The 17,240-nt window shown below is 38.7% G+C and overlaps 1 protein-coding gene across 4 annotated transcripts in view; it reads left to right on the forward strand.

The window, feature by feature from the left end:
- PCMT1 (protein-L-isoaspartate (D-aspartate) O-methyltransferase) overlaps positions 1–15,030 on the forward strand; it is a 33,029-nt gene extending 17,999 nt beyond the window's left edge. Inside the window, exons 6-9 of one of the 4 annotated variants that reach the window (XR_009969082.1) lie at positions 3,371–3,456; positions 5,005–8,112; positions 9,578–9,648; positions 12,805–15,030. Coding sequence is in view for 2 of the 4 variants with exons in the window: in XM_062641762.1 (XP_062497746.1) it covers positions 3,371–3,456; positions 5,005–5,174; positions 12,805–12,817 (269 nt within the window). In the remaining 2 variants the exon portion in view is untranslated. Of the gene's footprint in view, positions 1–3,370; positions 3,457–5,004; positions 9,649–12,804 lie in introns of all 4 variants that reach the window. The other 3 variants (XR_009969081.1, XM_062641763.1, XM_062641762.1) reach the window with 3 other exon arrangements.
- Positions 15,031–17,240: the final 2,210 nt, after the last annotated feature.

A 17,240-nucleotide genomic window follows, 5' to 3' on the forward strand; every position in this document is an offset into this window, starting at 1 on the left:
GGTTTTTTTTTCCTCTTAAAATGAGAAGGGTGCCTTTGAGGTGAATCTCAATTGCTTTCGCTCACCACACTTTGACTTACAGGCGAGTACTCTTGGAGAGCACAAACTCTGATTTCTTCAGGATGAAACTAGCCTGGATTATGTCCTCTGAAAAGCAACCAAATAAGTTTGATTTGTTAATGGATATTAAGCAAGTAAGACTAGAACTAGACCAGAGCAGTCAGTCATTCTGAAATGCTGATGTTGCATGGACATCAGGTTCTCAGCAAAAGCTGTTTTTCTGGACAGATCTGCTTCTATTGTATTGCACTGTTTGCTGATGCAGACATAGCCAGAGGGGATGAGGGTATTATAACCACAGTGAAGTAGTTTTCTTCTGTTTCTGTGCTCGTGATACAACTCCATGCAAAACAAGTCCACATAGAGACACTGAAGGCTTGAGTAACACTATCAGAAGATCAGGTCTAGGTTCAAAACCAAGCTACAGAACCCTTTTATGTCATAAAGTCCTGTCCTGACATTACTTCCCTCCTCATCACCACCCATTACCCACCACTGTGATTACTTCATTAACAGGTGGCATATAACTAGAGATCTAAGTAGAACAGGGGATGTTACTTAAGATGCAAGCACAAGCTCAAAATTTAGGCTGCTGTTTCCCTTTGGACATTGAATAATACAATAGTTTGTATCACATTGAATATATAAATGCCAACTTTTTTATTTTTTTTAATTAAGAAAAGAAATAAAATCTTATGGATATCTAAAAATGTGTTCCCATTGTGAGTGGATATCTACCTGACTAGTGTAGTCTGGAAATTTTTGTTGATGTTAAAAGTGAAGAGCATGCTGTGCATGGTGCATACAAAGAAGCATGAATTTGTTGTTGGTGGTATTTGTGCTGATTCTGAAGATGGTAGGGTTTGGACTATTGATTCTAAGAGTAAAGGGTTTTAAATGTTTTGGGTCCTTTTTACCACTGTTAGTAAAGTGATAAAATGTGCGCAAGTCACATGGAGACTTCCCTGGGCAGCACACAAGGTGTGTTTGAGTTGCAGAATACAAGTGTTCTTTTTCAGCTTAGCAGTTTCTTTCACAATTTAACAATCTCTTTTGTCAACAGATTCATACTGGAGATTGCTACTTCTAATGCCTGCTGCTGCAGGTTAGGGAGTGAGAGTCTGTCTCCTTGTGTAACTACCAATTCAAAGCAGTATCTGTGCGGCTGAGCTAAAGAAGTCTTTTCCCATTGCCTTCTGGGATGGACAGCAGTTGATACAGTAACAAACCACTTCTTCCTCTTTAGAGGAGGTGTACAATTGTCCTGGTTTAAACCCAGCTGGCAACTAAGTACCATGCAGCTGCTTGCTCACCAACCTTTTGAAATACTCATTTGGCTAGTTCGGGTCAGGTATCCTGTCCCTGCTCCTTCCCGGCTTCTTGTGCCCCTCCTTGCTGGCAAAGCATGAGACTGAAAAGTCCTTGATCAGAGTAAGCATTACTTGGCAACAACTAAAACATTGGTGTGTTATCAGCATTGTTCTCAGACTAAAGCTCAAACACAGCTCTGCACCAGATACTGGGAAGAAAATTAACTCTGTTCCAGCTGAAACCAGGACAACAGTGCCACTAAGACATAAGCAAATATAAATTGTATACTTGACTGCATTAAGGTGGTTGTTCCAGTTGAATCCACTTTGGCAGAGTCAGAGATGAAGCCCTGCAAATACTGGAACTTTCACTACTGTCAACAGTAATAAAAGTTGACGTAGTGGAACTGGTGATCAATAGTCATGAGTTCTCTTGAAACACTGGTAGTTCTTGCTTGGCAGCTTCTGCCTGTGGCCCTTGGTCCAAACTTGTGCTGATCAGAAGTGATGATGTGAGGAAATATGTCACTGAGTTTTTAAGGGGCTTCTCAGCTACTGAGAAAATGTGCTGTATCCTTAAGCTTTGGGTGTAGGAGGTCTTTGAAGGGTCTTGTTTCAGAATCTGATATGAAAGGTGTCAAACTTCTCAATTCTGATTGTTCAAAGGAGCTGTCCAGAGCTTCCTGAACACTCTTGGATACTTGAGGGTGCTTTGAGTGTTCAGGTGGCCCTCTAGCACTGTGATCAAAATGAAACCTGATATGGCCACCATATATTTTTCCTGCTTTCTGAGTTGTTGGAAGGCAAGAAGTTGACAAATTTTCAGCCTCTGGCAGGGTCTTAGAACTTCTGTTGACTCCTTCAGCCTTTTGATTATGCTCTGATAATAGTGATTGCATGGAAGTCGAAGTTCAGTCTGAAGACAGGAAACCCCAAACAACTGTTTGTGCTGCGCAAGAGGACTGTGTTCGTTAGCTTCATTGCTTTTTCATCTTAGCTGATTAGTGGGACTTCAGCACTCACTGAGTATGAATTTATGAATGGTTTAGCCTCACTTCTTTTGCTCCTAAGTATCTCCAGAGAGAGCTTGCCTAACATGCTCTGAATTTCCTGTTGGTTTCCTGTAATGTGAATGTGGCATTCACAGTATTTATCATCTTTCAAAGCTTCACTTGGGGTCTAGTTTAGCTTGCTACATTTTAATGGCTTAAAAAAACCAATCTGTTCCCCTTTCATCCTGCATAACTGCAATGGTATGAGACATCTGTAATAGGGAGCTTCTTGAAGCAGCATCGGTTGCCCTCTGAATAACTTAATTACTCCTAATAACTTCCAAGCAGCCACCTGGAGCATGATCTGATGAGTGTCTGATGTGGCTATCCATGTTTGTCCAGGAAGGGTAGTGAGACCCATCTGCTGACAAAGGGGGATGCATGGGGATTAGTGTGTTACTGCATTAATTTATGAAGTATGTATATATTTTCATTCTAACTAGTAGTGCAGTTATAGGTGTATAGCCTATGTGAATACTTGCTTTGTCTTTTCCTCACCTTTGGAGTCTTCTGATGTGTGCTGATGAGATTTAATTGCCTTGTATTTAAGAATGTTGTGCATGAAGGCAATGCAAAGCAAAGCATATGTCCAAGAGGGTAAGTGAGGGCAAAAGCTGCCTGTATTGGAATGGTAGGGCATATAAATGCTTAAGTATCTTTTCTGGGTGGACCACATATTTCCAAGAACTTTTGTTACAAATCTATGCATTCTAATTTCAGGCATTTCCGTAGTATTTTATATTTTTTATAAGTGTATGTATGTATGTATGAGGGTGTTTTGCTGCATCTATTTTGCAATTGTGTTAATGTTTTTAAACTGACTTATTATTACTGCTCAGCAGAATTTTAGTTGAAATCTGAGCATAGATTTTATCTGCCTTATAGGTATGGGAGGTTAGCTGTTTTCTCCACTCCTTTTGAAAATGTTAAAAAACTATTCTTTTGCAGTGGGAGATGGAAGAATGGGATATGCAGAAGAAGCTCCCTATGATGCAATTCATGTAGGAGCAGCAGCACCCGTTGTGCCCCAAGCAGTAAGCTTTTTATGTTTTGTATTTCTCTTAGCTGTAAAGACTGTTTTACGTGTGTATACATGTATAATGTATACGTGTATACATGTAAAATACTTGGTAGACTTACACTGCTGGGAGCTTCAGTGGGCAGTGTGGAATTACTGTATGGTGTGGGGGTTTTTGTTTCTGTTACAATTTGGCTTCCTGTTGGTTTGCAAAAGCTGTGTGTTCTAATAATTCTCCTCTAAATAAAGATTTTTAAATTACTTGTGCACAACTCTATTACAACAATGAACTGGAACATTTTATTTAAAAAAATAATTTGTATCAAACACTGAATTACGTAATTTAAGTATTTGTTTCCTGAGTTCCAAGGTATCGAGCCTGTTGGAAAAGTAACATGCTCAGCTGGAAATACAGATGATGCCATGCGTTCATAGCTTCTGAGTGGTTACAGGCCAGTTCTTCCTAAAGAAACCAGAGTAACTAGGGACTTCAGAGTGTGCATACTTGAAGTCCATTCTTGAAGACTTTTTTTTTTTCTCTTCCTTTTATCAAGTGAATGGGAATATGTACCATGATTATAGTATGCTAGATACCAGTAAAGTTTTTCTTAAATCTGAATTTTTAAAGGGATAGTGAAGGACTGGAGGTTCGAGGTGCTCTAGACAGGTTAGACAGTTTCAGACACTGACAGTTGGTTTGGTTTTCTTCTTTTGGGATATGTGGGGGTGTGGTGTTTCCAGCAAAGTATTGACAGGTGACAATTAAAAAGGTAATGTAAAGTTTAGTAGTGAATGAAACAGTTCTTAATTATAGCTTTTGTTAGTAACAGGGCTTAAGATTGGTTTTTTTTTCCATGGTGTCTGGGAAGTACTGAATTTTCCTTGAGACTACTGCGATCAGCTGCCTCATGTAATTATGAAAGCAAGTCTAATCCATGCATTTTTCTCACATACTTTCTTACTTGTTACTTGTCTTACTCACATTCATATATTTTAGACTAGTTTTGTAAGATCTCTTTCATTCACAGAATGAAAGAGGAGCTGTTGGGTAGTGAGTGTATTGTAAAGAACTTAAGATTATTCCAGGAAGATAAATTTAGAAACAAGTCACAAATCTCAAATCTTATTCTGAAGGTTCAAGGATCAAGTTGGGGTTCAGTTACCCCAGAAGTGCTGGGCAGTGGGCCTGTACTGATGCACAATAAATATCAAACAGTTAAAACTAGCAGTTAAAAAAAATTGAATCTATTGTAAAAATAATTCAGGATTTGCATATTTTTCCCCTCTTACACAGAAACTAAAACTGCAACCAACTCAGTCTAATTACTATTTTACCTTCTTTTGTAATTACATGAAATTACTGTGTTTCTGTAATACCAGTTGTTGTATTATGTTGTTGAGGTACTCTCATTTCTAGAGCATGGTTTTATTTTTCCTAATTGAAATAATTATATCCTGCATAATAGTAGATAGATGAATGGTGGAAAGCTGTTAATGTAACAAACTTTGAATTCAGCTTCTCTGAAGTGGCTGGTTACATTCTAATTTCTGTGTTGTGTTCTAGCTTATAGATCAGTTAAAACCTGGCGGAAGATTGATATTGCCAGTTGGCCCTGCAGGGGGAAACCAGATGCTCGAACAGTATGACAAACTAGAAGATGGCAGTGTCAAAATGAAGCCTCTGATGGGAGTGATATATGTGCCTTTAACAGATAAAGAGAAGCAGTGGTCCAGGTGGAAGTGATTTTCTGTTCCACTTACTTCTTCCACACACACACAAGGTGAAAGGGTGTGAATTTTAAGCAGATAGACTGCAAGGCCTGCCTTTGCTGCTGTCATTGCTTTCTGCTCCATGCCATAAGTGACTCAGTCTGCATTACTACGTCACCAAAAGGAGGTTATGCTAAGTTTGAGTTAATTTAAAAGCAGAAGAAAAATATTGCATGTGTTGCACTTTGTCTCTTTCAGACATATTTTATTTAGTCTTTGGTGTGTTGAAGTTTATTTGTTGTTTTCAACAGAGGGTTGTTTTTTTTTTTTAATGAAACTTCCCTTTAATAAACTTTTTATAAGGAGTTTGCCCAGTAATCAGGGTAAAGTGTAAAATACTACTTCAGAATAAATATTGTTTTTTTCCTGTAAGTTAGTGGTAATTGGGTGTCTTTTTTTTTTTAATTTTATTTTTCTGAAATGTCAAAAATGAAGAAAAATCTTTGTAAAGACTTTTGTGAGAAATACAGATAATCTTGCAAGCACTTTTCCCTCAGCCCCAAGTAGCAGAAAGCGGAGAAGGTAAACCCTTTTCCCCTAGAGTATATAGTTGAGTAGTGTTTGGAAGTTTTTCTTGGACATGTTATTAAAAGTCTGTCATTGTCTCTGATGGGGATATATTTGTGTTTGCCAACACAGCAAACTCCAAAGGCCTTTCTAGGGGTAGTAACCCTCCCAGTTTGCTGAATTGAATGTCCAATAACATAGATATAACACAGCTGTCAGCTTAAACCATACTAGGCATTAGTATGCAAATGAACAAAGCAGCAGTCCTGTTTTGCTTCCTGTCAGAAAGACCTTATGAATGTATTATCTGTGTAAATGAAGTGCCTAGATGTGTACTGAGTTCTGAAAACAGCTCTTGAGCTTTACAACTCCTATATTTAGATTTTGGTTTTGGTTTATTTCTTTGTTGTGTTGTTTTGTTTTGGGGTTTTTTTGGTGTTTTTTTTCCCCACTTGATATTCTGCAGTACAGCTTCTGGTTCTGATATGTGAACACTTAGAGTTTAAGCTATCCAAATGTTCATTCAAAGTACAACCAAAGCAGTTTACACTACTGCTGCTTACTGAAACATCATTTCAGTGTTTTTTGGATTACTGTATAGCCACCATGTACAAACTACTCTTAGAACGACTTCAATGAGTTCCTGCTTAGTTTCAAAGCTTGTGAAGCATGCTCGTTATTCAGATGTTTTGTATTTGTTATGCAAGTGAATATTTTGTCCTCGAATATTACCAGTATTGCCTCAGGGTGGTACTCGGGGGTTTCCTGCCTCTTGTAAGGCTTTGGAAGTTTTGCATTGTGGTTAGTTTCCTCCTCTTGAAAATTTAGTGGACTTTATTCAAGTTTGGATCCCATGTGTTCGGCTTACTCTAGAAAAGAGAAGTGTTCTTCTCAAGCCTTTCTTTGTCCAGAGAGGTTTACAGAACTTTTTTCTGAATTTGCGCCTGATCTGATTATAATAGCAATTGTTTTGGTTTTGTTGTTTGAGGTTGTTTTTTTTTTTTCGTAGCAGCAATGTGTGTTCAATAAACACAATTTATAAGAAGAGTTTCTGGAGTGACAGTGGTTATCATTTGCTGCTGCTGAAGGTGGTGTAGTGTATTAGGGACTAGAATTCTAAGGTCTTTGCATCTATTCTGTGCGATTTTGTACTCTTTTCTCTGCTAGCTCAGGAAGAAGTAATACATTATCTTTGAGCCTTCTTCAGTCAGGAGTATTGTAGGGTTCTTTTCTGCAGATTTTCTTACCAGTTTCTCTTGTTTTCTGAAATGCTTCTAGGTTTTTATTTTTAATTTAAATGTTAAGAATATACACTGATGTTATCAGAAGTGCTTAGCCTGAAAAGTGACCTTGATCACTGCAGTGACACAGAGGCTGTTTCTTCCTATGTATGTTTAAATTTGGTTCTGACTTGGAAATCTCTGTTAAAGGAAATCTCAGAAGTCCACTTCTTGTAATGTTTATTTCTTCTTTAATTGTTCTTTTTGTGATCTGACAAAAATCCCATTTCCTTCTCAAGAATAGCTGCCCTCACTGCTGACCTTACAGGAGTTCGCATCTGTCTTTGTTGTTTTCCCCTATTGGTGAGTCCAAAGTGTATGGTCAACCAGCTGTTGCTAAGGAAAGTCCTAATCATAAGTCAACAGTTCTTATCTATGCTAGCATCAAAGATGAAAGAGGTATTTTCCTAATGCAGGTAACTTTCATGATGTGAAATATTGGTGTCCCTTCACAAAATACAGTCAAGAGGCCAGCAGTATTTTCCTAGGCTAGCAGACCTTCCAGTTGGCAAGAAAGAAGGTGCTTAAATTTTTGCTTAGCCATTCACATATTGGAGAAGTTGGTACCCTTCCTTACTGGGCTGCAAGGCGCTCTTTACAAATGAGCGCAGCAGTGACTTGATCTCCAGGTGGTGTTTGAGGTCAAACCTACCTTCAGATGTTTTGTGTCATTCATCACTATATAAAACTGGAACTTTGAGTAAAAGAAAATCAGGACTAGCTGGAAAGAAAAGACTCCTTGGATTTCAATAAATTGATGTGGTGTTAAATAAAGAATCTCATTTTGTAAATATTGTGGACTAAAAGAAATTCAGTAACTTTCTAGCTTGGGTTCAGCTGTAGAAATATTAGTGTCAATCTTCTCAAATGTGACTTCATGGGACATTTGGAAGTAGAATATACAAAGGAACCCTATCTGATACAAAATTAAGTGCATTAATATACCAGAGATCCAGCAGTAGGTAGATCCTACTCATGTGATTATGCTGGTACACATGTTTATACTTTCGCATAAAACTTCCCAATATTTATTTTTTTCCTTGCTGGTAAGTAGGGAGGAGATAAGACCTTTTGTGCTGCACAGTTGAGAAGACAACTTACTGGCTACCTTATTGGTAGTTCTTGTGTGAATTGACATCTCTCTGGTTCTCCTTCTCAGAGAGTTCACTTACTACTTATATGGAAAGATGATTTAAAGAATCATAGAATTATTTAGATTGGAAAAGACCTTCAAGATCATCAGTTCCAACCATTAACCCAGCATGGACGGGTCCACCACTAAACTGTGTTCCTAAGCACCACACTTACACATCTCTTTTCACATACCTCCAGCGATGGTGACTCAAGCACTTCCCTGGGCAGCCTGTTCAGTGCTTGACAGTCCTTTCAATGAAGACATTTTTCATCATATCAGATCTAAACCTCTCCTGGCACAGCTTGAGGTGATTGCCACTTGTTACTTGAGAGAAGAGACCAACACCCACCTCACTACAACCTCCTTTGAGGTAGCTGTAGAGGGTGATGAGTTCTCCCCTGAACTTCCTTCTCTCCAGACTAAACAATCCCAGTTCCCTCAGCTGCTCTGTATCAGACTTGTGCTCCAGACCCTTCACCAGCTTCATTGCCCTTTTCTGGACTTGCTCCAGCACCTCAATGTCTTTCTTGTAGTGAGGGGCCCAGAACTGAACATATGATTTGAGGTGTGGCCTCACCAGTGCTGAGTACAGGCAGAGTGATCACTGCCCTGGCCCTGTTGGCTATGCTATTTCTGATACAAAGAGAAATAAGAGAGTAACAGCATAAGGAACACTTAGCAATGAGTCTGTGTTGCAATTCTTGATGATTTTTTCAAACAGCTGTTTAAAAATGTTATCAGACTACTTTTTTAAACTTAGAATATTGCATTAGTAGGAATTATTTGTAGATGTCATGTTAAATTCGTATTTGCTGATAAAATAAAAATATCAGTATTAACCTTTCAGCAAAAACTGCAGAGACTAGACTGGGGCTGTTACTGTATCCTGCTTATCTATACATACAACATGTTTAAGCACCCTTTTGGAAAAACTATCTATTAAGAAATATTTAAATACATTTCTGCTTAGAAACTTACTCTGTGTTTTGAACATTGCTAATGAGGTAGTTGTCTAATTTCAATTAAAATTAGCAAGAATCGTTTGCCTCAAATTCCTTAGAGTAATGATTATGATTAAAGCTTTTATTTTACTTTGGCAAAAAGAATCTCTGCACAATAATATTTGGGGTTAAATTTAGAGTTTATGTATAATGTACAAATGCACGTGATGTAACTGACAGAATAGGTTGCAGAGAAGATTCCTTTTCTTTTGTCATTTCAACCTACTCTCTCAATTTGATGATTGATCATAGCAAATAATAAATACTTTATAACAGCACTTTTTCAGATTAAAATGCTACAAGTCTAAATATTGCATTTAGTTACCTTTAAAATCACAAAGGGAGAAAAAAATCAGCTGCTGAAACACTGAATAGCTCCTGAAATGGAGTGTAGCCTCATGAATTAGAAATACAGTATCAGTAATGGCAGCATATTTTTCATAGATGAGTGATGTATCCAAAAGGGAAAGTCAAATGCTGCCTAATGACAAGAAAATTGAAGTGGATAAAAAAGAGTGAGTTACAGATTTCAGATAAATTTATAAATGCTTGTTCAACTATTTAATTTGAATGCTCTCCACCAGAGTGGAAGAGACAGATCACAAAACTGCATGACTTACGTGTATCCCAGACTTCTGTTATTTTTTATTGTTGCTAAGGGTTGTGATTCTTTTGTGTTTTATGGGGGGGTTTATTTATCTGAAACTCTCCCTATTAGATTTTTTTGAGAATGCTTCTTAGTTTATTGTTGGATACTCCCAATAGGATATGTGGAATATTTGTGTATGTTTTCCCTATCAGTAAGCAGATGTTTTTCAAAGTTTCTTAAATTTATTTTTAGAATAGTAAGTTTGAGCAAATGACTTCTGAAATTTGCTTTAACTTGAGCTTATAAAATTGCTTTGATGCCTCAATTGACAATATTAGATAAGTGATTCTCTTGTTAGAATTCTAGGGACCTGAGAAGGTCTATTGTGATGACTTAACACCTAAGTATATGTATTGCTTAGTAAGCAGAAGCTAGTAAGCAGATTGGAAGGAGTACATATATGAAGGTGGAAGGAAATTAAGTGAGCTGTGTAAGAATCACAGCAAATAGCTGTGTCCGGAGAAAGGCAGAAAGATAAAAAGCAGTCTGTCTTTGCTATGGCTGTAGGGGACAGCAGAATATTATTAACAGGGAAATAGCTGTCTTGTGAGTCTCCTTCTAAGTTTTGTGTCAGGACAGATCTTTTACTGCTGGGAGGAGAGGCAAGTTATATTGTTTTTTACCAGTGATTGTAACCTGGTAGATTTCATAGCTTGGTAGCTTCTGATCCATATAGCTGAAGTTCAAATCAACTGCTTTGCAATATGTATTTAAGTCTGTAAGCTGTTCACATTAGGTGGAAAGCTGAAAAATGTTACCTGCCTGATGATCCAAGACTTTTCTGTGTTTTCTAATATATACAGTCCAGTAGTGCAGATATAAGCTCAGCGTCTCATAACAGTAGAAAATAAATGCTGTGTGATTTTAACACCTACATCCTGGTTTGTTTTGGGCTGGTGTGCTGTTTTTAGATTAATGAGTAGTGAAAAGCATGTGAAAAATCTCTTGAGGGAAGCTGATCCCCTGAATACAGTAAATGTTCTAATAAGAATATGAAAACCTTTATTTTGCAAGTGGTATCTAGGATATACATAACTTACAGGAACATTATTATGTTGTCAGGAATAGCTTAAAGCAATGCGAGCTACCAACAATTAAAACATTCGCCTGTTGGTATCGCTTATTTGAATTCTACGTACAAATTTTGTAAAATTCTACATACAATTTTGTAAAAGAAAAAAAAACACTTCAAAGTCATGAAGTGCATTAGCAGTATTATGCAAAAACATTACCAGTGCCTGTGAATAGGTAAAATTATCATGTTTAATAGTTTCAGAGTAAATATGGTCTTTTTCTTGGGCTTACAATTTGTTGAGGATCTAGCTTGGGCTTAAAGGCTTAAGAATTATTTGTCACAGTAAAAGGTCAGGCTTTTACAAAGCTATGAGGGTATATGATGGGAGTCAGGATGCAAATCACATCAGCAATTAGGCATCTGAGAATAAACCAGCCATAGTAGCAGTCATTACTTACACATGCTTTTTGAAGTTGTAAATATTTAACTGATGGTGCAGCTCCTGAAAGCATTAAGGATGAATGAAGTACTTGTCCTCATTTCACTGGCAATGCATTTTAAACTGAGTATCAAATGTTAATTTATTTTTATCTGTTTAAAGTAAGCAAATACCCATTCTGTGAAATAGGCAGATATGGAGAGATTCCAAACCTTTGGTTATAAACAGATTTTTATTTACCCCTGCCAAGATGTGTTCTTCCCTCTTCTGCTTTGTCTCTGCTTTCTGTAATTACTGGAACAGTCTGAAGCTGTGTGAATAGTACGTCCCTATTAGAAGGCAGTGCAAAGTGCAAAGAATGCAAATATTTATCACTAACAAATCACAAGGTTTGCCTCCCAGCTGCATTGATAGAGAGCTAGTCATTTAAGCACTAGTTGCAGCAGCCTTTTCAGTTGCTTCTAAAGTGTTTTGCATGCTGTCGTTCCATGCTATATGATTCCTGAAGGATAATGCCTTTGTAACTTTAAAGCTTTTGCCTGTGTGCATGTAGCACTATATTCTTGTGGGTTAGTTTGCATGACAGCTGAAAATACTATGGTTATTGAGCCAGCAATCACATTAATGAAGTTTTTCCTAATTCAGACACTGCTTTGGCTAATGAGGGTAATGTACCTATTAGAAGAAAAATCGCAGCAAACTCATTGGGGGTTTATAGATCACTTGTTCCTTGCAAAAGGGGGGGGGGGGGAGGGAAGCAAACACTTCTGAGTTTTCGAACATTCATAATGGCCCAGTGCACAGCTTTCAGATTCTATGAACATTTTGCATTAAACTCCATCCTTTAGAAATATATGATAATTTCACTTTTGGAATATGGGTTTCCTATTTCAGTGTGTTTTACGTGTCCCTGCTTTTTGTAGATTCCTCATGATTTAGAGAGACTTCTTGATGCATCCTTTCTCTACCCGCATCTCCTTTAACACATGCACCTGCTGCCTCCACCCTTTCCATAACCTACTCCTGATTTAGAGTAGCTCCATTGGGAGCTATTCAAGCTCCTTTGTGAAATAAATGATGTAGGTGGTACAAACTGCACAATGTTGATGTGAGATTGCGTTCCTAGCTTTCTTGAGAGACTGCAGCTGAAGCAAAAGTTCTCTTTTTGGCAGCTGCAGATAATGTTTTTTGCCAATACTCTGACTAGTAAGTTGGCTCAGTTTCTTGTCAGCATGGAGCCAACAGTGTGGATGACAGGTAGTTGTGTAAATAGCTGTGTGGTGTGGGGAACGTTCATCAAAGCAAAGGGTCCATTCAGTGTAAAATAAAGGGACCCGTATTTCACGATACATCATGTAACAGTACGAGATGATATGGGATTGCTGTTGCCTTTCCTTTGGGTTTTGAGTTGTTCTTGTTTACTTTTTTCTTTTGAATGCTTGAAGAGATTTCTGAAGTTTTGCTGATGTGCATGAGCACTTAAATGTGACCTGATTCAGTATCAGAACTTTTCAAATATGATTTCCAAAGGGAGGAGAAACATAACTGCATGTGTTTTCTTTCTACAGGGATGAATTGTAAAAGCTACATCATCTTGACCCAAACATAGTGTTACAGTGGACTGCTCATCTCCAGTTCTAAAAGCTTTTTGAAAACCAACAGCATTGCAGCTTGTTTTGGACTTCATTCTACTGTTATCAGCATGGAAAAGCGTGGTGTTTGTTTTATTTTTTTAGCTGCTCAAGGCAAATCTGACAAAGAAATGGCGGAAAGTTTTACTGGGCACTGTTTTATTTAACATGCCTTTATTTTACTTTCATCTGTTCAAAGTGAATTTCTGCAAAACTGCAGATCAAGACCTACAGCTTGTGAACTCTAATTTTGAAGGGGGTACTTGAACACTCACTTCTCTTGGCTCCTGTGTCCCTTGATAAAACTGCTTCTGTGCACCTTACACTACGTAGGCAATACCAGGTTTTCTGTCTTCCAATGTCTGCTAGATGCTACTAAAAGGAGATGAACTTCCTTTTTAAGCTTTTGACATGGTGTCATAGACTAGCATGTAGTAGATACAATCAGCTGCTTTATTACCTTAAAACCAGGCATTTGTATATATATTAAACTTCACAACATCAGAGGTGGGTGGCCACTCTTATCGAACATGGCTGTTCAAGTTGGACACAACAGGTGTGTTGTAATCCTTCTAAAATTAATCAGTGGAGTCTTGAAATTCCGTTTTGGTTTATAGCTCACTACTAGTGAGATACACATGGACTTAACACCGTAGATATGATGTAAGCTGTGTCCCAATCACTGAACAGTTTACACAATGCTGCTTTGCCAAATAAAGGTAAAAGCAAGAGGGAGGTTGTGTGCTTGTGTGGAAGACTAGGATCAGTATGTAGCAGAATACCGAGATAGGGATTGCTAGATTCTTTATTAAAAAACCAAACCAACTCCAGTTTGGTTCTAAAGGAAAGTTGCTTTTGGCAAAGCCATTTGCTCTGTTAATGTTCTCATTTTTCTAACTGTGGGCACCCAGGAAAAATTCTGGCTTTTTAGAAGATGAATTTTAATTGCCACACAAGGAAACCATGATACATGCAGGAGGAACAATGAACCCTGGACTTGTAAGTACAGATAGATTGGCAATTGTTCACTTTTGGAAGGCTATAAACCTTTTTTTTTTCTGCCTCAAGTTTTCTGTTTCAGTGCTGTAACTGTCAACAGCAAATGGCAAAGCAGTGCCATAAGGTGGGCTGCTTTGGGAAGGGGGGAAGTGGATCTTGAGTCATCTTCTCAGATTTGAGCAACCAGGAATTAAAGTAAACAGCATGTTATCATTATTTTCTTTTTTTAATGGTAGAAAGGATTATAGACTAAAATAACTTGCATAAAAGAACCCAGAGTGATCACTGCAAAAATATATTGACTTTTTATGGTGGAACAGCAATGATTTTGTGACAAGATTAATCCCTGAAAGCATAAAGGTTGAAATTCAAAGGCCTCTGAATATGAAAGAGGAACATTTTAAATAACCTTCCTTTTGAAGGCAGATCCCGTCCTATTCCTGTGTAAAAGATATGTATTGCTTAATATATTTAGATGTTGGGAAGTTAATGTACCACCTCCTGACCCAACGGCAGCCTGGGAGCACACGCACGAGGTTAATCTTGCAAAGGAATTAATATAGTGTGTATTCTAGACAATACAATTCAGAAAACCCCACTTGCGTCTGACAAATTTGTACTAACCCACAATCAACTGTGAATCTAGTTCTTGGTGTTGAAGTGAAATATCTTAAATGATGCATGCATGCTAATGTTCAACCTTTTGGTCACTGTATCACTCGGTTTGAGTTCAGCTTTATTTACATCTCCTCACTAATTTAATCAGTTAAATGAAAGATACGAGCTCAACTGTATCCAAATTCTTGTCTCTGGACACAGTGTGATAAGCTAGCCTACCCTTGGAAGAGGTGATACAGCTGAGACCCAGCAACAGCTTCTTTGGGGGAGAACCACTTCAGGGACCAAGGCTGTTGGGATTAGTGCAGCCCTTCCACTGAAGGGGGTGCTGATAGTCAAGGTACTTGGACAGAAAAGGATTATCCAGGAGTAACACTTAGGAATTGGAGAAGGAAAGCCCCTTCATGATGGAGCAATGGTTCTGAAGTAAAAACTTGGAGAAGAGGACAAACTGAAATGCAGAAGATTTGAAAAGCTTGAATAAATGCTGTGTGAACTGTCTGAATTGCTACTTTGCCAAATAAAACAAACTGAGAGGAAGCTGTATCTAGGTGTCTGCTTGGTTTTGTGGCCTTGGTTGGTTGGTTGGTTAACCTTCAGAGGACTTCACATGCCCTAAAAAAAAAACCAAAAACAAAACAAGCATGTATAGAAGTAGTGGTTTTCTTAATGACCTGAACTCTGTCCGTTCTCAGGTAACTAATGTATCGCAGCAGTTACCAAGCCTAGTAATACCATACGGAATGTAAGTGGAGTTTTACTTGGCTGTTCGGAATTTCTTTTAGTTCCCATCTGTGTGTTTTGGGGATCAGGCTGTGTGCCATGTGTGGGTTCTGCCTGCCCTCTGTGGTTGAATCCAGCTAGCTAGGAGTGTAGGATCTGCCACTTGCAGCATTAAAGGTTGGCTATCTTTTTAAAAGAGGTGCAGTAATGTTTCATGGGGTTGTTTTGCTCCTCTCCACACCAGAACGGCTTGGGAGAACCGACTGGCTGAAGCAGTGAACAACCAATCTGGTTGTTCCCAGGGGTCAAACAGTGGCAGACCTGCAGAGCTGGAGTCGAGGAACCAGGAGCCCATATCTTGAAAACCCCTGAACAGTCGTGGGTGCTTCACAGAGAAGAGAGTTTGGTGTGTGCTATGGATGCTGTTTATGTAGCAGGAATTGCCTGTTTGTTTACTATTCCCATTCCAGCTGGTCAGCTAACTTGAGGGCACAGAGACCATCACACGGTTGTATTTTTCCTGGAGGAAAGCTGGTGTGCAGAGGCTGTGCATCAGCACTGCTGGTAGAGGCCACCGAGGTGATTCCTGAAACGTTTTGTAGTCAGCGAGTTTGAAGCAGGCAGTGACACTGAAGCGGGAGGGCTCTACGTGGCATGGTTTAATCCTGTGCCTTTTAAACAAAACTATTTGAGCGACAACAGGCTATTCTCATGAGGACTGTTGATGGTGTTTCGCTGTGATCTCACTTTGATGTGCTAATGTTTGTTTGTAGCCCAGCCATTTTCCATATATGCTTCTGAGGAACTGACCTGATAGCTGCTGAGAAAGTTCCCTGGTGCTACTGAGAAAATGAAGTCCTTTTTTCAGCCATGTTTGGGCTTATGTTTGCATCTTGCATGTCTTTATTACAAACAGCTAAGTGTCTTGTTCACCATGTTCTGTTAAATCCCCTTTTTACTATAATAGAGAAGGAGCATCTGAGGTTAATCAGTAACATCTATTTCAGGTGCCTTACAGACTAGGAGGACACTTTCAAGGGCCTCTGGATAGGAAAAGGTGATTGAGAGCATCTGCCTAGGCTAATGCTCTGACCAGAGCTCTGGACAAGCTTCTCTCATCTGGGTATAGAGGCAGCCTCAGGAAAGTCATCTGTTGTGAATGGAATTAGACTTCATAGATGCCTCCCCATAGTGCAGTGGAAATTTGAGACTGCCTACTTTGAAGACTTTTCCAGTCCTGCACCCATTCAAGTTCCCTGCTCCCTCTATATCTATGTTGTCCAGTTATCTGTTTCGAATGTAGATAAATCCATCTGTTTTGTGCATTAGGACCTGGTAGTTGTGAAGAACTGTGCTAAACTTTCTTGCTCTCCCCTCTTTAAAACAGGATTAAACATTTGGGCTGGCCAAGCAACTGATGCCATTGTGGCATCAGCTGTGACTCTTAGTCCTCCACAGCACTGAAACTTTCTGCCTTGTCTGTTTCTTCTCAGCCTGCTCAAAAGGTGCTTTTGATTGATTTATGAGTAGTTTATAACTACATGAGTAGTATATTTGATTCATGAGTAGTTTAGTATGCCTGACAAATGAAACATTAACATTCCAGCAGGTGTCTTTAAAAACTTGTTTCTGAGCTGGCTTCTTGTACTGATTCAGTCCTTCTCAGCTTCTCCTTGTGTTTCAGAGCTCCAGCGCAGAGCACAGCGCTCAGCAAGCATCTCTGTTGTAGTACAGATGAGCCTTACATTCTCGCTTACTTGTTTTAAGTACCTGTTAGTTGAAAAATATATAGCAAAGTTAGTTCTGCACTTCCTACCCCCCCAGATATTCCGTTTACAGCATGTTTTCCTTTCCTTACCTGGGTCGAGCTGATTGTTTCATGGGCTCTTTTCTTTCGCACTAATTACTGCATGTTTATTACCTCTCTGAATCTTTTCTAGCTTTTCCCTTTGCTTTTACTCTTTTAGCTTAAGCCAAAACCCCCAACCCCTGATGCTCATGAAAGCAGCAAGCATAGACCTCAGTGATGTGTG

The sequence above is a fragment of the Pezoporus occidentalis genome, unplaced genomic scaffold (assembly GCF_034315485.1).
Source record: "Pezoporus occidentalis ecotype Australia unplaced genomic scaffold, CSIRO_AGI_Poc_V1 ctg7, whole genome shotgun sequence".
Taxonomy (NCBI): domain Eukaryota; kingdom Metazoa; phylum Chordata; class Aves; order Psittaciformes; family Psittacidae; genus Pezoporus; species Pezoporus occidentalis.